The sequence below is a fragment of the Somniosus microcephalus genome, unplaced genomic scaffold (genome assembly GCF_052327205.1).
Source record: "Somniosus microcephalus isolate GS21.2 unplaced genomic scaffold, FLI_Smic_1.0 scaffold432, whole genome shotgun sequence".
In the NCBI taxonomy this organism is placed as follows: domain Eukaryota; kingdom Metazoa; phylum Chordata; class Chondrichthyes; order Squaliformes; family Somniosidae; genus Somniosus; species Somniosus microcephalus.
In genome coordinates this window covers 228519-252747 of record NW_028225619.1, presented here as the reverse complement: position 1 = coordinate 252747, position 24229 = coordinate 228519, and the positions used below count along the sequence as shown (strand labels likewise).

Below are 24229 nucleotides of genomic sequence, written 5' to 3'. Positions count from 1 at the left end.
GTTAATATCAGGGTCATAGTGTCCAGTGACACTGACATTCCTGGGAAATCTCAGCACCCACTCATTTCTCTGTTAGTGGATAGAATGAGCCACTCACAACACATTTTACTGTCACCCTGACACTGGGACCTGCCCCTCTCCTCATTCTCCATGGGCTGGTTGACAGAACAAGCCAATCACACAGCACTTACTGACCCAATGGAATAAAGCTGTCACTGACACACATGGAGCCTTTAGGAAGCCTCGGTTAGATACAGGTCACTGCAGCTTTAACTCTCTCTCACTTCCTGTCTAACAGGTTCCTGAGAAGCTCGACACACCGATGGAACAGCTCATGTCACTCAACAACAACAACGTGCTTTCATATCGTGCCTTTAATGTAGTAAAACATCCCAAGGCACTTTACAGGAGCTTGGTCAAAGAGGTAGGTTTTAAGGAGCATCTTAAAGGAGAAGAGAGAGGTAGAGAGGCGGAGAGGTTTAGGGAGGGAATTCCAGAGCTTGGGGACCAGGCAGCTGAAGGGGCGGCGGCCAATGGTGGGGCGAAGGAAATCGGGGATGTACAAGATGCCAGAATTGGAGGAACGCAGAGATCTCAAAGGGCTGTAGGGCTGGAGGAGGTTAGAGAGATAGGGAGGGGCGAAGCCATGGAGGGATTTGTAACACAAGGATGAGAATTTTAAATTCAAGGTGTTGCTGAACCAGTGGTCAATGTAGGTCAGCGAGCACAGGGGTGATGGGTGAACAGGACTTGGTGCGAGTTAGGATACAGGAAGAGTTTTGGATGAGCTGAAGTTTATGGAGGTTGGAAGATGGGAGGCCGGCCAGGAGAACATTGGAATAGTCAGCTCAGGGTCACACAGGACACTGAGGTTACAAACAGTCTGGTTCAGCCTCAGACAGTGAGCAGGGAGGGGGGATGGAATTGGTGGCCAGGGAACGGAGTTTGTGGTGGGGACTAAAAGACAATGGCTTCAATCTTCCCAATGTTTCATTGGAGGAAATTTTGGCTCATCGAAGACTGGATCTCGGACAGGCAGCGTAACCAGACAGATGCAGTGGAGGGGTGGAGAGAGGTGGTGGTGAGGTAGAGCTGGGAGTCCTCAGTGGACATGTAGAATCTCCCATTTCCCACAGGCTGCCTGAGCCAATAACCCCTCAAACCCCAGTTACACATCACTCAATATTCCCACCATTTGAAAGCTCCTTATCTGGGAAGGTTTCCAAGCCGTGATTCTACTTTCACTCTTCTCCCAGATACAGCTGAAGGTTCCCTATCAGCAGCAGCTACTGTATGACTGAGAGGAACTTACCTGGAAAGGAGCTGCTTCGAGTTCTGTGAATAAAGAGAGGAGATCAAATCAGTCAATGAACAAACCAACACCCAATGGACCCAAACCGTGAATTTGGGATTGAGAGTAAAGAGTTCAGTGTGGGACAGTAGGTGGGGCCAGTCACAGGAATGGGGAATAATCCCACATTTCACTGCACTCCATCCTGGGGCAGCACCAACACTCCGAGGGCAGGGCTGAGGGGCACCAACACTCCGAGGGCAGGGCGGAGGGGGCACCAACACTCCGAGGGCAGGGCTGAGGGGCACCAACACTCCGAGGGCAGGGCTGAGGGGCACCAACACTCCGAGGGCAGGGCTGAGGGGGCACCAACACTCCGAGGGCAGGGCTGAGGGGCACCAACACTCCGAGGGCAGGGCTGAGGGGCACCAACACTCCGAGGGCAGGGCTGAGGGGGCACCAACACTCCGAGGGCAGGGCTGAGGGGCACCAACACTCCGAGGGCAGGGCGGAGGGGGCACCAACACTCCGAGGGCAGGGCGGAGGGGGTAGCACCAATGCTCGGTCCCACCAACAATCTTCAAACAATTCAGCCCTCACACCAGCCTCACACAAACGCCCCATTCCCCAGCCATGGCCCTGTTTATATTGAAGATGTACCTGAATAAAGGAGAGAGGGTCCCTCTGTACCAGACTCTGGGCTTCTCCATCTATTAATGAAATCTGTTCCATCCTCTTGTTTAATGCTTCAGAACAGCTTCTAATCTGTGAGAGAGCTCGGAGCCCCTCCTCATCGATCAGTTTCAGTGCGTATTCTTCATCTTCTTCCAGCTGTCTCCTCCATTCAGAGAAGCTCTTCGATAGCTTTCCTTTCAGCTCATTGATTCGTGTCTGAAACCCAAACCAACTCTCATTACAAACGTCCCTTCCACACAGCTGTTACCCTGAGCACACGGCGCTCTCCAGGGACGGGACAGTTTGTTTAGATCACAACTCGATCACCCGTTAAAGATAGACAAGCAGTGGAGGGTGTCTACCGGGAGAGAAAACAGAGTTTAACCAGAGTTGCCTTGAGCCTTCTTAAAAAAAACCTGCAAAGGAGTTAACCCTTTCCACTGACAGCTGTTTAAGTTCACCAAGCAGCAACTTTAGTGTTGCTGAATTAAATTTAAAGATATTGGACATTATTAAATTTGAGTTTCTTAATTTTAAGTTAATATTTCCCCACAGTGAATGAAGGAAAATTATGATTTGATAAATTAACCCCTTGGGTTCTTAAGCAGAGCCACAATGGATTCTCTGCTTTCTTTTGTTATATGGAAGTCACCTTGTAAACTAATTGTAGCACTTCTGTCTCTAATGATAAAACTCTGTGTAAACCACCTAGCCTGGGAATCACTGGTTTCTGAAATTGGAGTTGATAAGATAAATTGATAGAAATGAAATTTAACACTGACAAAACTGGTCAGTTCAACAGTACTGCTTTTTGGATTTTGGGATAATTTTGAAATGACAAAATGGACCCAGGCACTATATATTGGGTTACTTTCGGGAAAATAAAAGATCCTCTAAATTAATGATAAATAAAAAGTGTTAATAAATTGGACCAAGTGAGAACGTGTGATCTATGCTTTCTCTCTTAAATATTGTACTGGACAGTAAAGTTCCTCCAGGGCTGATGAATGAGATATGAATGGTAATTAATGGGATGTGTACAATGGAGAGAGGAAGTGATTGAGGGTGTAAGATAGAAGCAGGAAAATTACACCACCAAATGAGAATGTTCCTAGCTTTCTATTGAAAGGCAGAAAAGTGTAAAGAGTAGTAAACTGATAGCTTTCTCTCGGAGACATTAGTGTCCCTGCATTGACATATACTCCACCGAGAAACTATATAATTAATGAAACAATCAGAATAGAGTTAAACACACTGGTACCTGTTAGAGGAATTGAAATTGAAGTTTAAGTAAAGAGATACATGGAATTTGGATTGGACGGCTGAGGGCGTCTTTGGGCTTGTGTGTTCCCAATTTCCAGAGGTAAGGGCTAGACACAAACAGGATTGTGGGAGGGTCGATATGACACCCTTCATAATCAAGAGGGAAACCCACAAACCACATAAACAATATCCTACTTAATACTGGATGGTTAAGAGCAGTATCAGATAGCCGAAGAGCAGCGTGGGAAGCCATACTTATCCCAAAGGATAAGTCCGTACAGATTGTTAAAGACGGTGGATTAAACCCTGTGGGTGGCATATTAACGGAAGGAGAAGAACATCAGTGTGAACTAGTGGTAGAGGATGAGGAAAGTTGTGGGGTAAAAGATAGCCCACTTGAAGGGGAATGTGAAGTAATGCTTGTCGATGGTTCTAGGAAATTTAGAAGTGGTACACCCCATACGGGATGGGCAGTCGTGAGGAAAGATGGTCGGGTGGTCCGACAAGGGGCTCTGGAAGGAGGGGACTCCGCCCAGGTAGCGGAACTGGTAGCTCTTATCGAAGCATTATGGGCTTGTCAAACGAAACGAGTGAATATTTACACCGATAGTCAGTACGCGTTCGGCGTAGTCCATGATTATATGGCCTCATGGGATCGAAGTGGGTTTGTAACATCCTCAGGGGGGTCACATTATACATGAAGTGCTAGTAAAGGCACTGCTGGAGGCTGCAGGGCTCCCACTGGAGGGAGCAGTAGTCAAGGTAAAAGCACATCAGAAGGGGGGTGATTGGATACAGAAAGGAAACGAATGGGCTGATATGGCAGCTAAAGAGGCCGGCGAAAATATGCCCCCTTCTCCGGCCCCGGTGGCAGCTTGCGCCATCGGACAAGACAAAGTAAATATGGTGCAACGGCCCAAAGATATGTCAAAGGGAGAGAGAGAGGTTTGGGAGAGGCACGGGGCAAAGGAAGATGTTACTGGGGTATGGGAGAGTCACGGGGCAAAGGAAGATATGACTGAGGTATGGAAGAGCCATGGACAAAGGAAGATGTGACTGGGGTATGGGAGAGTCACGGGGCAAAGGAAGATGTGATGGGTATGGGAGAGTCACGGGGCAAAGGAAGATGTGACTGGGGTATGGGAGAGTCATGGGGCAAAGGAAGATGTGACTGGGGTATGGGAGAGTCACGGGGCAAAGGAAGATGTGACTGGGGTATGGGAGAGTCACGGGGCAAAGGAAGTTGTGACTGGGGTATGGGAGAGTCACGGGGCAAAGGAAGATGTGATTGGGGTATGGGAGAGTCATGGGGCAAAGGAAGTTGTGACTGGGGTATGGGAGAGTCACGGGGCAAAGGAAGATGTGATTGGGGTATGGGAGAGTCATGGGGCAAAGGAAGTTGTGACTGGGGTATGGGAGAGTCACGGGGCAAAGGAAGTTGTGACTGGGGTATGGGAGAGTCATGGGGCAAAGGAAGATGTGACTGGGGTATGGGAGAGTCACGGGGCAAAGGAAGTTGTGACTGGGGTATGGGAGAGTCACGGGGCAAAGGAAGATGTGATTGGGGTATGGGAGAGTCATGGGGCAAAGGAAGATGTGACTGGGGTATGGGAGTGTCACTGGGAAATGGAAGATGTGACTGGGGTATGGGAGTTAGAAGGGGCAGACCAGGTGGTAGCCCCCCCGAGTGTCTCAGACAGAATTTACTAGAAATCTATCATGGGGATATACATCAGGGACGTGGCAAAGCACTGCCAGAGGTGCCTGATCTGTGCGCAGTATAACCCAGGAACGGGGATAAAGGTTCGTATGGAAATCACCCGAGACCGAAGGGACCATGGGAAAACCTACAAATCGATTTCACCGGTCCCCTTCCAAAGAGTAGGGGAAAGACCTACTGCCTGGTGATAATGGATCACTTCACTCGCTGGGTAAAGGCCTTCCCAACACGAGATTGCACCGCCGTTACGGCCGCAAGCATTTTGGCAGAGGAAGTGATACCTCGGTGGGGGGGTCCCCCTACAAATCACAGAATCACAGAATCACAGAAACCCCACAGTGCAGATAGAGGCCATTTCGGCCCATCGAGCCTGCACCGACACATATCCCACCCGATCCCCGTAACCCCACATATTTTAATCCCCCTAACACTAAGGGTCAATTTATCATAGCCAATCAACCTAACCCACACATCTTTGCCAGGGGACCCACTTTACTGGGAGGGTCATGAAGACGGCAGGTCAGTTATTGGGGGTAAAGCAGAGGTTCCACATACCTTACCACCCTCAGAGTTCCAGAATAGTGGAGCGTATGAATAGAACCCTGAAAACGGCTACAGCAAAAGCGATTACGAGCATGAGTAAGAACTGGGTGGATGTCCTCCTGACCCCCCAACCGGACAATAGGACTGACTCCGTATGAATTAATGACTGGGAGGGCTATGAGATTACCAGAAGGGGTGATAGAAGGGTGGAGTGAAACAGGGCCACTGAGGGATAGAATGACACGGTATGTAGTGGAGCTATGTAAACAGCTTCAAGGGATGAAAGTGGAAGTAAAGCTGCAGCAAGAAGCGGCAGATCGACACGGGCGTGGGCCTGAACCCGAGTCATCGGGGCTCCCAAAAGTGGGAGACAGGGTAATGGTAAAAGGGGTGCCGTCCAAACTGGGACTGGTGCCTCGGTGGTCTGGGCCTTACACGGTCCTAATCACCAGCGATAAGTGTGTGTGTTTGGACATACAAAAGGGGGGTAAGTGGAAGCATTGGTCCCAGGTTAATCCGTATGACTCACATTCTGTTTCTACCAACAGGAAAGCTAGCAGCAGATCTCTTAATTACTTTGTTTCAGATAAACCTCTCTCACGATGGCGGCCTGGTGGACGGCCGTGATGGCGATCACCCTCCTGGCAATTACAATAGCGTGGGAGGCGCCCACCGTGCACATCGATAAAAGTACTTGATTACATCCAGGACAATACATGCAACTGCCACAGGGGGGAAAAGGGGAATGGATAAAGAAACCCAATATATGGATCACGGACCGGGTCACCGCACGTACCCATACGACCAAGGTATGGAAAATAAATCCCAAATGTAATATGGGACTTTTTTGAGGATGTAACTGGTAGAATGGATAAGGGAGAACCAGTGGATGTGGTGTATTTGGACTTTCAAAAGGCTTTCAATAAGGTCCCGCATAAGAGATTAGCATGTAAAGTTAAGGCACATGGGATTGGGGGCAAGGTACTGACTTGGATAAAGAACTGGCTGGCAGACAGGAAGCAAAGAGTTGGAATAAACGGCTCTTTTTCCGAGTGGTAGGCAGTGACTAGTGGGGTACCGCAGGGATCGGTCCTAGGACCCCAGCTATTCACAATATATATATAAATGATCTAGACGAGGGAACTAGATGTAATATCTCCAAGTTTGCAGACGACACAAAGCTGGGTGGGCGTGTGTGCTGTGAGGAGGATGCCGAGAAACTCCAGTATGATTTGGACAGGTTGGCTGGTTGGCCAGATGCAGTATAATGTGGATAAATGCAAGGTTATCCATTTTGGTGGCAAAAACAGGAAGGCAGATTATCTGAACGGCAATAGATTGGGAGAAGGGGGAGTGCAACGAGACCTGGGTGTCCTTGTGCACCAGTCGCTGAAGGTAAGCATGCAGGTGCAGTAGGTGGTTAAGAAGGCAAATGGTATGTTGGCATTCGTAGCGAGAGGGTTCGAGTACAGGAACAAGGATGTCTTGCTGCAGTTGTACAGGGCCTTGGTGAGACCACACCTCGAGTATTGTGTGCAGTTTTGGTCACCTTATCTGAGGAAGGATGTTCTTGCCATGGAGGGAGTGCAGCGAAGATTCACCAGACTGATACCTGGGATGGCAGGAATGACGTATGAGGAGAGATTGGGTCGATTAGGCTTATACTCGCTGGAGTTTAGAAGAATGAGAGGGGATCTCATTGAAACTTATAAAATTCTAACAGGACTAGACAGACTAGATGCAGGAAGGATGTTCCCGATGGCCGGGGAGTCCAGAACCAGGGGTCACAGTCTAAGGATAAGGGGTAAGCCATTTAGGACAGAGATGAGGAGGAATTTCTTCACCCAGAGAATGGTGAACCTGTGGAATTCTCCTCCACAGAAGGCAGTGGAGGACAATACATTAAATATATTCAAGAAGGAGTTCGATATATTTCTGAAGGCTAAAGGGATCAAGGGATATGGGGAGAAGGCAGGGACAGGGTACTGAGTTTGGATGATCAGCCATGATCTCATTTAATGGCGGAGCAGGCTCGAGGGTCCGAATGGCCTGTTCCTGCTCCTATCTTCTATGTTTCTATGGGACAAGGATACTGGGACACTATCTGTGGCAACAACCATGAACTGTCCGCCCCCGGTCAACCAGTCCGATTGGAACAGCCTCCCTGCCCATCACAAAGGGAAAGTTCAGTGTCCGGCGCCCCAGGCGGTTGGTCCTACGGCACCACGTAAGCAGACTCCTTCCAACTCGGTCTGGATCCGTTATCGGACCCAGAAGTGACAATTACACACAACTACAAACTAGCGTGAATACTGATGGAGAAATAACGGTCACCGGCATATAAGATGACGCCGGACTGTGACGTTGGTTATACTCCTGCTCGCTGCACAAGGGACAGCGCGGAAAAATGACGGGCGTGGTCAGCAGTACCGTCAACATTATAGCAAGGTGGACTAAATTACCCCATTCATTTGGGAACCAGGACTTGTGGGACAATATTGCCAAGAATTGTGTAGCGATGTTCTTAAGCGGTTGGGATGTACTGATATAAGATGCATTGATTTAACAACATGTGGATATCAAAAGCCATCGCAATGTCCCACCACGGTGCCACCTCCAATGGATGGCATGATCAGTGTCGGGGGTCCGAAGGCACTGTTACATGATGTAACTATGGTCACTTTAGAAGTAACCTATAACCTGAGCAGTATAGTGCTGGCGTTAGAGGCCAATGGTGGTGATCACCCAGCATTAATTACTTGGGCAAAGCATCAATTGCAGCGATTACTTAGTGATTATAAGGACCACATAGCCCCCGAAGTAGAGGCCCCCAAGGGGCGGCAGAGACGGAAAATATTATGGGAAGTGGGGGGCTTGTTTGGAAGTGCCAACTTGGTCCTAAATTCATGGCAAATCACAGGCCTGGGTAGCTGTGCCTCCTGGGTGGCGCAGGAAATCGCCAAGGGCCTGCGGTTCACAGCTCAGGGAACGTAGTATGCGCTTACGACAGTAGAAGTGCAGGGAACCTGGTTACAGAGAGGTATAGAGGTCCTAGGGAAAGCCGTAATGAAGGCGAGTGATTTACAGTCCAAGGGGCGAGCATGTGATATGCTGGCTTGGGACTTGATTGACAGTGTTGAATCAGACATTGAAGACATCAGGATTGTGACAGTGCCCCGGCAGGCGCAGAAGGAAGTCAGCAGTCTCAATCTGATTAACTGGGAGGATGATAGACAGGAACTCCTGGTAACCTGACCAGCAGGCGGGGGGTCCTGCAGATGTATTTAGATTTCTAATGATGATGCCACAGAGGCACAAGAATGGGACATATCAAGGGGGATGTAAAGTAGAGTCTCTGGGAGTGGTCAGAGGTGAATCGGCGTACCGGGTGGGTACCCGCGGATACGTAGCACCTGGCAAGAATGGCAACCTCCTTATGACCATGGATGAGTGCTGTACTGTGTAGATTTCAAAAAACCCAGTACAATAGCAAAATGCTGGAAGCCTGTTTGGCCCAGTGGTAGGGGCGAGGTGCAGTTGGACCTAGAAGCACAGACACACCTGTGAGTTTCAATTTAACTTTGGAAAAGACATTTACTTTGGACAATGAGCGTCTCGATAGGTGATTTAACGGTGAATAGGTGATTTAACTTTGACATTGAGACTTCGTGTTTTAATGGGTTTCAATGGATCTTCAATGGATAAGACAACAATGCCAATTTCGCTGGAACAATGGACTTCCTGGCCTCAATGAAAAACCCTTTAACCTTGGGTAAAACACATCAGCAGTAAGACTAAATCACATCAAATATGTACCACAGGGAGGGGGAGACAAGATAAGGAATTGTCTTCCATCCCCCAGCCCTGTACGTGTCCTGTGGTTTAGATTACTGGGTGTGGATTGGAATACAAGAGTTGGGGGAAGGCCCAGACTCGAAAAGGCGGGACGGAAGAACTGTAAGAAGGAACCACACACAGCTCTCTCTCTCTTTCACTCAGAAGCTCTCTCAGAAGCTCTCTCGGAAGCTAGCTCTGACTACAGCGACTGCCAGGTGTAAGAAGGAAGGGAAGACGGTCATCTCCAGCTCCCAGCCTGCAATCGACGTCGGCCACGACCAGCCGGACAGGTGATTGTAAATATCAGTTGACTCTACAAGGGGTTTGCGCTGTGTAGGCAGCTGCAGTCAGATAATGAAGGACGGGGACAGGTCATCTCCGATCCAGGCCCACAGTCCACAACGGGAACGACCGGCCGGATGGGTGATTGTAAGTTTCAGCCGAATCTCAACAGGTTTTTGTCTGTGTTTTGTTGGTTTTAATAAACTAACAGTTTTGGGTTGAATCTAAACCTTTGTGTCATCTACGTTTTTGTTCCTGTAAAACCCAGAGTCAAAGAATCCTTGAAAGGATGAGGAAACCAAACACCTTACAACTGAGTCGGAGCACTACATCATATGTACCTGTAACACCTTGAAACCGATAGATGAGGACTCAGCAGTGGTGGTGATGGGAGAGCCTCTGGAAGGTGCCTTTAGGGCGATTCAGGCATCTCCAACTCAGTGGTGTTCTCTGAGCGATGAGAAGAACTACCTCTATGGAGGATTGGTTTGTGCAAATAATCATACGTTTTGCCTTCAAGTTTCAGACTCTCTCACCTTGGGAGATTTCCATCTCCCAGGCAGAACCCTCGCCGGCCTGGTCTTCAGCTCATGGTGGGATGACGAGTTGAGTGTGGATGATACACCAGGGAGGGCCGCTAGGGTGGCGGTGGAACAGTCCTTGATTGCCACAATGGAATACATTGCATGAAGTAAACAGGCCCTCACGGGGAAGAATGGAAGTGGACTTGGCCAAAAGCACGGCTAGAGGGCTGGCAGCTGAGTTTAGCAGAATGAGAGGGGATCTCATTGAAACGTATAAAATTCTGACAGGGCTCGACAGACTGGATACAGGGAGGATGTTTCCCCTGCCTGGAGGGTCGAGAACGAGGGGTCACAGGGGTCAGGATACGGGGTAGGACATTTAGGACTGAGACGAGGAGAAATTTTTTCCCCTCAGAGGGTGGTGAACCTGTGGAATTCTCTACCACAGAAGGCTGTGGAGGCCAAGTCACTGAATATATTTAAGAAGAAGATAGATAGATTTCTAGACACAAAATGCATCAAGGGGTATGTGGAGAGAGCGGGAGCATGGTACTGAGATAGAGGATCAGCCGTAATCATATTGAATGGCGAAGCAGGCTCGAAGGACCGAATGGCCTACTCCTGCTCCTATGTTTCTATGTAGGCTTTGCAGTTATGGAAGATTTCAGGATTGTTATACGGCACTTGCAAAGCCACGTGGGTGCAGTCGATGGCATCCTGCATCATGGGGAAGCCCCTATCCTGGCAAAGCCACATGCGTCCTCGTCCTTCTTCTCTCTGCTCAGTGAGAGGACAACGTAGTCCCTTCTCCTGGTGTAGAGAGCCTCAGTGACCTCCCGGATTCAGCGAAGGACGGCGAGCTGTGAGATGTTAGCTATGTCTCCTGCTGTAGACTGGAAGGATCTGCTGGCGAAGAAATTGAGGGCCACGGTGACCTTGACTACCACAGGGAGAGCCGTGTTCACCCTGCTCTCAGGCTGCAGGTCTGGTTACAGGAGGTGGCAGAGTTCTGTGACCACCTCCTTGGTGAAGTGTAGCCTCCTGATACACTGCTCCTCGCTTAAATGGACATAAGAGGAGTGCTCTGGGAAGACCCTAGGTGGGGAAGACCCTAGGTGGGTAAGGCCCCCTGTTGAGAACCCTCATTGCCCTCCTCCTCCTCCCTCTGCGCACATCTTCTCCTCTTCGCTTCCACCATTCCCTCTCCCAAAGATACTTGAGCGCGAGGCCCCCGTGACTGTGAGCAGAAGCATTTAAATAATAATGACGGCATTCTCCACTTGCAGCAACTTCAGTCACACATAGGCCAGACCAGGTAAGGACAACTGATTTCCTTCCCTAAAGGATATTAGTGAACCAGATGGGTTTTTACGACAATCTGATAGTTTCATGGTTACCAATACTGATAACAGCTTTTTATTTAATTAACAGAATTTAAATTCCCCAGCTGCCGTGGTAGGATTTGAACTCACTTCTCTGGATCATTAGTCCAGGTCTTTGGATTACTAGCCCAGTGACATTACCACTACGCTACCATTCCCAGTTGGGACTCAGCCCAACAGAACCAACCTGGTTTGGAAGGCCTGTTTCTGATGTGCTCATTGACTCAGTGGGGAGAGAAACCCTTTCGAAATCCAGTTCCACTTTTCCCTACCTTTATTTCAGCTTCTGATCTCCCCAAGTCTCGCTCTTTGCTGGAACAATTCTGCTGGACTCGCCGAAGCTTCTCGATTTCTCTCTCCAATTCTTCCTGTAAAGTTCATTGGAAAGTGTTTAAATTAACAACCTGCATTTATATCGCGATTTTAACGCAGCAAAACATCCCAAGGTGCTTCACAGGAGCGTAATCTGACAAAAATTGACACTGAGCCAAAGGAGGAGACATTAGGACAGGTGAGAAAATGCTGGGTTAAAGAGGGAGGTTTCAAGGAACGTCTTAAAGGAGGAGAGGGAGAGGCGAAGAGGGTTGGGGAGGAAATTCCAGAGCTCAAGGCCTAGACTGATGAAGGTGGGGCTGCCAATGGTGGGGCAAAGGAAGTTGGGGATGTAGAAAAGGCCAGATTTGGAGGAACAGAGAGTTTTCTGAGTGGGATTGGCTGGAGGAGATTACGGAGATAGGGGCGGGTGAGGCCACGGAGGGATTTGAACACAAGGGTGAACATTTAGAAATCAGGGTGTTGCCGGACCAGGAGCTAATGCAGGTCAGTGAGCACAGGGCTGATGGGAGAACGGGACTTGGTGCGAGCTAGGATACGGGCAGCAGAGTTTAAGATGAGCTTTAGTTTATGGAGGGTGCAAGGTAGGAGGCCGGTCAGAGAGCTTTGGAATAGTCGAGTCTGGAGGTAACAAAAGCCTGAATGAGGGTGTCAGTAGCTGATGGGCTGAGGCGGGGCGGAGACGGGTGATATTACAGAGGTGGAAGTAGGAGGTCCTCGTGATGCTGAGGATCAGGGGTCGGAAGCTAAGCTCAGGGTCAAATCGGCCACCGAGATTGCGATAAGTCTGGTTCAGGCTGAGACAGTGGCCAGGGAGGGGGATGGAATCGATGGCTAGAGAACAGAGTTTGTGGCCGGGACTGAAGACATTCGCTTCGATCTTCCCAATATTTAGTTGGAGGAATTTCTGCTCATCCAGTACTGGATGTCGGAGAAGCAGCGTGACAAATCAAAGATAGTGGAGGGGTCGATAAAGGTGGTGGTGAGGTAGAGCTGGGAGTCGTCAGTGTACATGTGGAACCTGACGTTGTGATTTTTAGATGATGTCGCCGAGGGGCAGCATGTAGATGAGAAATAGGAGGGGGTCAAGGATAGATCCATGGGGGACTCCAGAGGTAACAGTGCGGGAGCGGGAGGAGAAGCCATTGTAGGAGATTCTGTGGCTATGACTGGATAGGTAAGAGTGGAACCAGGTGAGGGCAGTCCCACCCAGCTGGACAACAGAGGACAGGCGTTGGAGGAGGGTGGTGTGACACCGTGTCAAAGGCTGCAGACAGGTCGAGAAGGATGAGGAGGGATCGTGCACCAGGGTCATCGTCACATAGGATGTCATTTGGGACCTTTTAGTCGGGCTGTTTAAATACTGTGGGAGAGGCAGAAACCGGATTGGAGAGGTTCAAACATGGAGTTGCTGGAAAGAGAGGCACAGATTTGGGAGGTGACAACATGTACAAATACTTTGGAGAGGAAAGGGAGGTTATGATGGAGTGGTAGTTTGCAAGGACCAAGGGGTCAAGGTGAGTTTCTTTGAGGAGTGGGGCGATGATGGCAGATTTGAAAGGGAGCGGAGTACCTGAGGAGAGAGAGAGAGCCATTAAAAAATCAATCCAAATAGAAATCCCAATTAGCATTTGGCTCAAAATTTTTAAATCAGTAATTGAACTCTATGGCAGTGAGGTGTGGGGACCGCTAACACAACAAGAATTTGCAAAATGGGACAAACACCCAATTGAGATCCTACATGCAGAATTCTGTAAAAGTATCCTCCGGACTCAAAGGAAAACCGTAAACAATGCATGCAGGGCAGAACTAGGCCAATATCCATTAATAATCACTATCCAAAAAAGAGCCACCAAATTTTGGAAACACCTAGAAATGAGCAACCCCCAATGTTATCATTACAAAGCCCTGAAATGCCAAGAGAGGACCATAAAGAAGAATACCCTCAGTCAACTAGTCCTGGGACTCAGTGAAGTAACTACTAACACTACTAACAATAACCAGCCCCAGGACAGTGACAGCGTAACACAAAGAATTCGACCCAACACAATCGTCGCTAAGCAAAAGGAAAAATATCTGTCATATTGGGCAGAAACAACAAAAACCCAAAGCAAACTCAATTGCTACTTGGCCCTAAACAGACGATACAACATGGCTGATTACCTGACCATGGTAAAGGATAGCAAACTGAGAAAAACCTTGGCAATGTACAGACTTAGTGAACATAGCCTGGCAATCGAAAAAGGTAGACACAGGCAGACCCGGCTACCAAGAGAGGACAGGATATGCTCTCACTGCAGTCAGGGAGTGGTGGAGACAGAGATGCACTTCCTCACAGCTTGTAGAAAATATCAGGGCATAAGGGAGAATTTCTACCCAAAATTCACAAAAATATGCCCGGAATTCAGAAATTTGAATGACGACCAAAAACTCCCATACCTACGAGGGGAAGAGAGAAATTGTGTAACCTTAGCGGCACACTATGTTACAGCTTGCCATAAACAGAGGGACAACCACTAAATATAAGAGTATATGCAAATTATATGAATGTATATTTACACACTCAGGGATATATCTGTTTATACACTGTATGGATAGATCTGTATTTTTGTGTACAACCATGAATGTTTTTCGATGCTTTGGCAACATACGATGTACCTTGTCATCATCATGCCAATAAAGCAATTTGAATTGAATTGAATTGAGAGCCATTTGCACTATCAGTGAGCATGGGAGCCAGGAAGGGAGGTTGGGTGGTCTGTAGTTTAGTGGGAAGAGGTTCAAGAGAGCAGAAGGAGGGTCTCATGGACAAGATGAGCACGGAATGGGCATGAGGGGAGATAGGAGAGAAATTAGGGAGAGATGAGAGTTCAGGGCAAGAGCAGGGGCAACCTTGGGGATGGTTTGGTGGGCTGGGGGAAAGGAGAGAAGTGGCAGACGGAGCTGAACGATGGCCTCAATCTTGCTGACAAAGAAGTCCCTGAGCTTGTGTCACTTGTTGTTGGAGGTGAGGGGGGTGGGGCAGAGGAGAGGGGTTTCAGGAGACTGTTGGTGGTGGAGACAAGAAGCGGGGAAGGTGCCTCCTTCCAGTTTAACGGCGGCGGGTTGGGTCTGGGCCGAGTAACCCGCTCAGGAGAGGCGGGCCGGTAATTATAATATTTAAATGAGGCTCCATGCCTCAGATTTTGGCAGCGATTGGATTTAACGGCTGCGGGCCGTGTATCCCGGGGCTCGGGAATCCCCACAGCTGAAGGGAGGCGGGAGCTGCCAGATCCAGCAGGCACTGCGTGTGGGCCTGGAGGAGGAGGAGAGCTTCCCCCGAACCCCCAAACAAACCTGCCGCAAACTGTCCCCCACCCGTGATCTTCAGACCCCCCCCTCACCATCGCAACCCCCAAAATCTCACTCCCGCAAACTGTCCCCCACCCGTGATCTTCAGACCCCCCCTCACCATCGCAACCCCCAAAATCTCACTCCCGCAAACTGTCCCCACCCGTGATCTTCAGACCACCCCCTCACCATCGCCCCCCAAAATCTCACTCCCGCCCTCTCTCTCTCTCCCCCGCCTTCTCTCTCTCATCTCTCTCCCCTGCCTTCTCTCTCTCCCCCGCCATCTCTCTACCCCGCCATCTCTCTCTCTTCTCCGCCCACAATCTCTCCGCTGTGCTCCGAGCCCACCCCACAAGCCCTGATCTTTGATTCCCTGTCCCCAGCGTTCCCCGGGCTCCTGCCTTGTCCCACAGGATTTCCCGCCCGGCAGTGCTCAGCCTCTCCGTGTGGCTCCGCTGCCGGGAGGGAAACAGAGTCAAACAATTCTAATGAAGTTCTGCTGTTAAATTCGGCCGGACCCCCGTGTTCCCGGAATTTCCGTGTTTCCCGGTCACTGACAGGCCCCCTGCTCCCTCCCTGCCTTCCCGTGAATCTCGGGGCCTCAGTGTCTGGGCCCTGAGCAGAAATATTGCCTTCTGTGTCTCTCAGTAAAGAGGCTCCTGCCCTGTATAAACTGAGTGAGCTCACACACACCGGCTTCTTTTCACAGTGACACACCGTGTGCTGCATTTTCACACCGACTCAGCTCCTCCATTTCCAGCAATCAGCCGCAGGGAAAGGGAGACAGACTCAGACACACCAGCATTTCTCAAACAGCAATTCCCTCTTGTTGTGAGGAACAGTTTCTCCACCCAGCCCCTGAGTCTCCCCCTGTGGGTGTCCCTCACTCCCCCACCGGTGATGGTCCTCTCCCTGCTGCTCAGAGGGCAGAATCCCCCAGCGTTACACAGGGCCACTGTTAAGTCTGTGTGTTCCAGTTATATTTAAGGTCAATTACTGACACAGACTACAAGAATAACTTTCAATAGGTCTTTACTATTCGGAGGTTAGGGCTGTACTACCCAGCAAATTACTACACAGCACTTATATACCGGTGTGGTCACCACCGGTATTACCGTATACAGCAGCCAGAGAAAGTAGTACATCTCTTAAGGTGGAACAGGTTTAAGTTCTCTTAAGGTGGAACAAGTTACATACACCACAATCCTCCCTTTTTAGCTTAACAGTTATATCCCCATTTAACATAACATAATAACATATATACATATACAACTTCATGTAGAAACAGTTCAAAGGTTCAGTCTCTCAGGAGGCCTCCTGATTCGAGTTGGATAACGCCTTTCAGGGGTCTCTGATTCTTGTTGCTGAGGTGACTCCTCTAGTTGGTCTTTTATGTCTTGGACATCATCATCAGGTACATTCACTGCCGAGGTAGATGCTTCAGGTTCACTAACTTCTTCCACGGTTGTCTCTGTCGTAACCATGGGTTCGACCCTTGTTCTCGATTCTACCAGTTGGTCAGCATGACGCCGTATTACATTTTTACCAACATCTACCGTGTACATCAGGGGTCCTTGTCTGGCCCGAATTGTTCCGGATTGCCATTTCTCGTTTCCATAGTCCCTGGCCAACACTGGTTGTCCTACCTCGAAACTCCGAGTGGTCTTGTTATTTATATGCTGGAACTGTTTGTTTTCAACTTCCCTCCGCACATTTGGTTTTAACAAGTCCAACCTGGACCGCAACCTCCTGTTATAAAACATCATGGCAGGACTTTGGTTTGTCACTGCGTGAGCGGCGTTTCGATATGCCAGTAGAAACTTGTCCACCTTATGTTGTAGTGGAATCTGATCTTCGCTCATGGCCTTTATTGCCTTTTTGAATGTTTGTACAAATCTCTCGGCCAACCCATTTGTAGTCGGATGATATGGGGCATATCATCCCATTCTTCTTCAAGAATTTTTGGAATTCTTCTGACACGAACTGTGGTCCGTTGTCGGAACATATTTGTTCTGGCAATCCGTTCCTTGCGAATATCGTCCTTAACACCGCAATTGTCTTTTCTGAAGTAGTGGTAGTCATCTTGATCACTTCTGGCCATTTAGAATGTGCGTCCACCGCAATTAGAAACATGGAGTCCATGAATGGACCAGCAAAGTCAATATGTACGCGTTGCCATGGGGCTGAAGGCCATTCCCATGGGTGCAACGGTGCAATCGGAGGTGCATTTTGCACTTTTTGGCACCCTGAGCAGCTTTTCGTCAGCTCCTCTATCTGTTGGTCGATACCCGGCCACCACACATAAGCCCTAGCAAGGCTTTTCATCTTGACTCCCCCCAGATGACCTTCATGCAGTTCCTTTAGAACTCTTTCCCTTAACTTAGGAGGAATAATCACTCTCGTTCCATACATCAATGTTCCTTGACAGACGGACAGCTGGTCTCGTCTTGCCGAGAATGCCGGTAACAGAGAATCACCATGTGCTGGCCATCCCTTCACTGTCACCTCGTAGACTCGGGACAGTGTCGGGTCGTTCCTGGTTTCTCTTTCAATACTTGCATTGGTGACTGGTAAACACTCGATGATGGTCGAGTGAAATAACTCTACAGGGTCAACCTTCGTTGTCTCCTCTTCTTCAGGTAGTGGCAGGCGCGACAGCCCATCAGCATTACCATGCTGCTTTGTACCTTTGAATTCTATCTGATATTGATGTGCCCCTAGGAAAAGGGACCATCTCTGGAGTCTCTGTGCTGTCATCACCGACACACCCTTCTTAGGGTTAAAAATGGATACCAACAGCTGATGGTCTGTCAGAAGCGTAAACTTTTGGCCCTGCAGGTAATGATTAAACTTCTTTACTCCCCACACAAGGCTGAGAGCCTCCCTATCTATCTGAGCATAGTTGCGCTCAGCGGAGGTCAATGATCTGGATGCGAATGCGACTGGCCTCTCCGTGCCATTTGGCAACTTGTGTGAGAGTACTGCCCCAATACCATATGGAGAAGCATCACAAGCCAAACGAATAGGCAGTGTTGGGTTGAAGTGAGCCAACACTTCCTCTGAGGTTATCAATTCCTTGCTTTTGCGAAAGGCCTTCTTACAGTCCTCGCTCCACTCCCATGGTACTCCCTTCTGCAAAAGAGCATTCAGCGGGTGCAGTACCGTGGATAAATTTGGCAGAAACTTATGGTAATAGTTAATCAATCCTAGGAACGACCTCAACTGAGATACATTAACCGGAGCGGGAGCCTTCACAACCGCTTCGATCTTGTCAGGAGACTTATGAAGTCCCTCCTGGTCAATGTCATGGCCACAGTACGAGATCCGCTTCTGAAAGAACTCACATTTCTGCCGATTAACTCGAAGTCCATATTCTTTCAATCTGATGAGCACCAGTTCCAAATTTGCGAGGTGTTCCTCGTCACCATCTTCTGTAATCAGAATATCGTCCAGGTAACATTGTGTGCCTGGAATTCCCTGTAATACCTGCTCCATGGCCCTCTGCCAAATTGCTGGAGCCGATGCCACTCCAAAAACCAGTCTATTATACCGGTACAAGCCTCTATGCGTGTTGATCGTGAGGTACTGGCGTGACTCTTCCTCAACTTCCATCTGTAAGTACGCCTGCGCCAGGTCTATCTTGGTGAAGTGTTTCCCGCCCGACAATGAAGCGAAGATATCCTCAATCCGCGGAAGCGGATACTGCACCGTGTGAAGCACCGGATTAACAGTGATCTTGAAATCTCCACAGATGCGAACCTTCCCTGGTTCTCCCGGCTTGTTGCTCGAAGGACGTTTCATCACGGGAACAATGGGCGTAGCCCACTCACTCCAGTCTACCTTAGACAGTACTCCTGAACGTTCTAGCGCTTCCAGCTCCGCTTCCACAGCAGGTCGTATCGCATAGGGTGCCGGTCTGGCTTTGAAAAATTTTGGTTGTGCATGTTCTTCAATCTTGATGTTTGCCGTAATTCCTCTCAGTGTTCCCAGTCCCTGCTGGAACACCTCTTTAGCATCGTCCAATATTCTGGACAATCGTTTAGGTTTGACATCTGTTTCCCTGGCATCTACCGTTAGTGCTTTTAAGGAATGCCAGTCCATATTCATTTTTCTAATCCACTCCCATCCCAGTAGTGGTGGACCTCCTTCAGGTAGCACATATAAGTCCATTCCTCGGCTTTCTTTGCCCTTGTGGACCACCTTTACCTCTATCTTTCCGATGGGGTATACTCTTTGCCCCATGTATGTTTTCAATACAATCTCCGTATCCCGTAGGGGAATATGTTGGAATAACCTTTTGTAATCTTTCTTATTCATGACCGTCAATGCCGATCCAGTGTCCAATTCCATCTTCACTTGGACTCCTGCTATCTGAAGTGTGACCCAAATTGTCTGGAGGTCTGCTTCCTTACCAACGTTGTGTACTCTTAAGCTACCCAGTTCATTACTGCTGGCATCTGAATCTGACTTCTGTTCGTTCGAACTGTTCTCTGTCATCTTGTGCACCTTTCTGTACTTTCCCTGCGGTGACTTTTTGTTGCTGGTCTTCTCTCCTGACTGGCATACTTTAGCTATGTGACCAAGCCTGCCACATTTTCTGCATTCCTTATTTTTGAACCAGCACTGGTTCTGATCGTGCGTTGTCTTTCCACAACGATAACATTTTACTGTACCCAAGACCATTTGATTTGTGCTGAGTTCCGGTGACCGTAGCTGCATTACCGCCGTGCCTCTCACTGCGGCTTCGTGCGATGCTGCCATAGCGACAGCTTTATCAAGCGTCAGCTCAATCTCCTCAAGCAGTCGCTTTTGTGTCTCTTCTTTTAACAATCCACACACAAATTTATCTCTTAGCGCATCTGTTAGTCCTGTTCCAAACTGACAGTACTTTGCTAGCTTACGCAATTCAATTAAAAATTCAGCATTGCTTTCATCTTTCAGTTGCTTTCTACTGTAAAATTTAAATCGTTCCGCTAGCATCAGCGGCGTGGGGCTTAAATGATTTTTCAGGACAGTAACAATATCCGCGAAAGTCTTATCTGCCGGTTTCTCTGGTGATAGAAGGTGTTTCAATTGCCCGTATGTCTTCGCACCCATTAAGTTTAATAAGGTTAGTGCTTTCTCCCCATCTGGTATCTTATTTGCTCTACAATAAACTTCTATGCGTTCTACATACGTGGTCCAATCTTCGATGTCACTATCAAAAGTATTAATGTTCCCATGTTTAGGCATCTTTGCAATTGTTTTTTTCCAAAATGGCGGCTTCCCGCGCTTGGCGGTCTTTCGCGCGCTCGTCTTCTTCACCCGCTGGCTGCAATGGCGATTGCTGTGCTGCTGCCGGTCTCGCCTCCCCAGTGGTTAACAACTCCCCCGACACTGCTTCTACTCCACCGCGGTTCCCGTGGGCATTCGCGCTTCCCTGCCGTCGCGCCTCGCAGCCCTTCTTGCAGCCCGGTTATGTGCACCCGCTGCGTTCGAACTCACCGCAGCTCTCGCGCCTTCAGCTGCCCCAGTCGCTGCGCCTTTCGGCCCGAATGCGGCCCGGCCCTTTTCACCGGCCGCGGTCGATTTCACCGCCCTCTTTCCTCCGTCTTCCCTCCCCTTCGCTACAGCCAACGCGGCCGACTTTCGCTGATTGGCTTACCCACCACCGTGGTAGAAGGAAGATAGCTGTCTGCTGCTGATGGGGGCTTCGAGTTCAGAATTTCTCTTCTTCACTCCGGGTCCTCGATGCCTCCCGCGCGACGTGCTGTTCAGCAGGATGATGAGGGTGGATGCCTCTTCTCGACGCCCATTCTGAGGACGAAGCTGCCGTGGATGTAAACTGCCACAGGGTAAGATCGGACTCGTCGCCACTGTTAAGTCTGTGTGTTCCAGTTATATTTAAGGTCAATTACTGACACAGACTACAAGAATAACTTTCAATAGGTCTTTACTATTCGGAGGTTAGGGCTGTACTACCCAGCAAATTACTACACAGCACTTATATACCGGTGTGGTCACCACCGGTATTACCGTATACAGCAGCCAGAGAAAGTAGTACATCTCTTAAGGTGGAACAGGTTTAAGTTCTCTTAAGGTGGAACAAGTTACATACACCACAGCCACAACATACTCTGCTCTCCAGCCCTATGCCATGGAGTGCCAGTTCTCACAGGTGCCCACACAGTGAATTACTGAGCTCTACAGAGCCCTCCCCAGGAGGGGCTGAGTGTGGGTGACGGGCAGTCACCCGGGGCCACTCTGACACCCCTCCCAGTGCCCACCCTGCTCTCTCAGACAGACTGTAAGAGAAAGGAGAGGGAGTAAATCTGACTGACAGAAAACAAGCACCCAGACCCAGGGCAACAAAAAATACTGGGCTACATCAGCACTGTCTGCAATCTGATCCAATTAGTGTTGGTCATTAACAGAAACGCTGTCTACGGAGGTCACGGTCCATCATCAAAGACCCTACTCACCCCAGCCACAGTCTGTTCGCCCTCCTGCCATCTGGGAGACGCTACAGATGCATTCGCACCCGTACGACCAGATTTAGGAACAGCTTCTTTCCCAGGGCTGTCATCCTACTGAACTCCACAAACAAACTCTAAAGCCTGCACATCTGCCAATGCACTTTATTATGGTTATGTTATGTTAATATACTACAAGCCAAATATACTACAAGCCAAATGTATGTTGAATATTTAAATGTCTTAATCCAAATGTACACTCTCGGGAGCCGCAAGCCTACATTTCGTTGTACTGCACTTGTGCACTAACAATGACAATAAAAGTTGATTTGATTTGATTTGATTTGAAAACTCTCCCTCACTGTATTTAATATCGGAAATTGTGTCACTCACCTTAATTGCAGTTTGTGCCTGATCTAGGCTCAGCAGTTTGTGGAATTGATGTTTCCCTGTTATACAGGATCCACACACACACTCTGCATCATCTTTACAGTAGAACTCAAGGAATTTCTTATGTTCAAGACACTTACTGCCTGTAGTATTGGTCAAAGGCTCAATTAGGGTGTGATCTTTGTAGACCTCTTTCAGTAAATGTGGTTTTAAATGAAGGGAGCAAAAAGATGTTTCACATTTCAGACACGTCTTCACAGCTGGGGTTGGATTCTCGATGCAGTATTCACACATGACACCGGCTGAATCAGCAGCAGGCTGTGAGCGGTTGTATTTTTCCACAATATTACACAGCGTGAAGTTTCTCTCCAGTCTGGGCCTGGGGTTGAATTTCCGGCGACACTGAGGACACTCAACCCCTCCTGGGCCTGCTGTCTGGGCCCAAACTCCCTCAATACATTTCAAACAGAAACTGTGCTGACAGGGTAATGTCACAGGATCCTGGTACACGTGGAGACACACAGCACAGGTTAATTCAGCCTCTAAAGCTCCGGGCTCCATTGTTACAGCACCTGAAGAGTTTTCACACAGCACCGGAGAGAGCGAGGAACCAGAGCAGGAAGTGAAATTCTTATAAACACTCGGTGCAGGGAGTGACAATGTTAGTTTCACTTTCATGACTCACTTTGTCTGAAGATTAACCCTTTCAGGCCTGCAGTAGCAGTTCAGAACCAAAATCAGAGAAACAAGATTGCAATTTTACAATATGGAGCCAGAATACAGCAAACTGGGCTCAGGAAACACAGACCCAAAACTATACAACTCAGATCAGACCCAAAATAGTTCAACAAACAAATTAAAACTGATATAAAGAGGAAAAATAACCTTTACAAACCCTGCAGAGAGGAAGGGGAAGGAGCTCTCTGGGAGGAATAGAAAAATATACAGAAGAAGTTAAAGGTTCATCAGAGGGGCAAAGAGAGATGGGAAAAAGCAAAGCAGCAGAGGCTACAAGTCTCAGTAAACTCAACACGAAACATGTCCAACCAACGCAGAGCTGCAAAAACAAAGACAAAATAATGTTGGACTAAAAATCCTAAACAGGAGAATCCAGTCAGAGGAACTCAGGATCAAACTGTACAGACTCTGGTCAGACCCACCTCGAGTACTGAGTCCAGTTCTGGTCAGACCCACCTCGAGTACTGTGTCCAGCTCTGATCAGTCCCACCTCAAGTACTGTGTCCAGCTCTGATCAGTCCCACCTCGAGTACTGTGTCCAGTTCTGGTCAGTCCCACCTCGAGTACTGTGTCCAGTTCTGGTCAGTCCCACCTCGAGTACTGTGTCCAGTTCTGGTCAGTCCCACCTCCAGTACTGTGTCCAGTTCTGGTCAGTCCCACCTCGAGTACTGTGTCCAGTTCTGGTCAGTCCCACCTCCAGTACTGTGTCCAGTTCTGGTCAGTCCCACCTCGAGTACTGTGTCCAGTTCTGGTCAGTCCCACCTCGAGTACTGTGTCCAGTTCTGGTCAGACCCACCTCGAGTACTGTGTCCAGTTCTGGTCAGACCCACCTCCAGTACTGTGTCCAGTTCTGGTCAGTCCCACCTCAAGTACTGTGTCCAGTTCTGGTCAGTCCCACCTCGAGTACTGTGTCCAGTTCTGGTCAGACCCACCTCCAGTACTGTGTCCAGTTCTGGTCACTCCCACCTCGAGTACTGTGTCCAGTTCTGGTCAGTCCCACCTCGAGTACTGTGTCCAGTTCTGGTCAGTCCCACCTCGAGTACTGTGTCCAGTTCTGGTCAGACCCACCTCCAGTACTGTGTCCAGTTCTGGTCAGTCCCACCTCGAGTACTGTGTCCAGTTCTGGTCAGTCCCACCTCGAGTACTGTGTCCAGTTCTGGTCACTCCCACCTCGAGTACTGTGCCCAGTTCTGGTCAGTCCCACCTCCAGTACTGTGTCCAGTTCTGGTCAGTCCCACCTCAAGTACTGTGTCCAGTTCTGGTCAGTCCCACCTCGAGTACTGTGTCCAGTTCTGGTCAGACCCACCTCCAGTACTGTGTCCAGTTCTGGTCAGTCCCACCTCCAGTACTGTGTCCAGTTCTGGTCAGTCCCACCTCGAGTACTGTGTCCAGTTCTGGTCAGTCCCACCTCGAGTACAGTGTGCAGTTCTGGTCAGTCCCACCTCCAGTACAGTGTCCAGTTCTGGTCA

The 24229-nt window shown here is 49.1% G+C and overlaps 1 protein-coding gene and 1 long non-coding RNA gene across 2 annotated transcripts; one reads left to right on the top strand and one right to left on the bottom strand.

Moving 5' to 3' along the window:
• The first annotated feature begins 48 nt into the window (after positions 1–48).
• LOC147081771 (uncharacterized) lies at positions 49–1338 on the top strand. The gene is made up of 2 exons (XR_015076452.1): positions 49–424; positions 1257–1338. It is a non-coding gene; the product is annotated as an uncharacterized LOC147081771 (long non-coding RNA).
• LOC147081770 (E3 ubiquitin/ISG15 ligase TRIM25-like) lies at positions 357–22664 on the bottom strand. Its single transcript, XM_085980696.1, has 3 exons — positions 22026–22664; positions 11790–11885; positions 357–2182 (listed from the first exon to the last, which is right to left on the bottom strand). The coding sequence occupies exons 1-3, from the start codon at positions 22581–22583 to the stop codon at positions 1454–1456; spliced, it is 1383 nt and encodes a 460-aa protein (XP_085836822.1). The 5' UTR covers positions 22584–22664; the 3' UTR covers positions 357–1453.
• Between the last annotated feature and the right edge of the window lie 1565 nt (positions 22665–24229).

Bases quoted from the DNA above. Each gene is read 5' to 3' on its own strand.
- LOC147081770 (XM_085980696.1), bottom strand. From the start codon at position 22,583: ATGGAGCCCGGAGCTTTAGAGGCTGAATTAACCTGTGCTGTGTGTCTC. The intron at 11,886-22,025 runs GTGAGTGACACA...TGAACTTTACAG, and splicing joins AGGCACAAACTGCAATTAAG to GAAGAATTGGAGAGAGAAAT. The intron at 2,183-11,789 runs GTAGGGAAAAGT...TTTGGGTTTCAG, and splicing joins GATCAGAAGCTGAAATAAAG to ACACGAATCAATGAGCTGAA.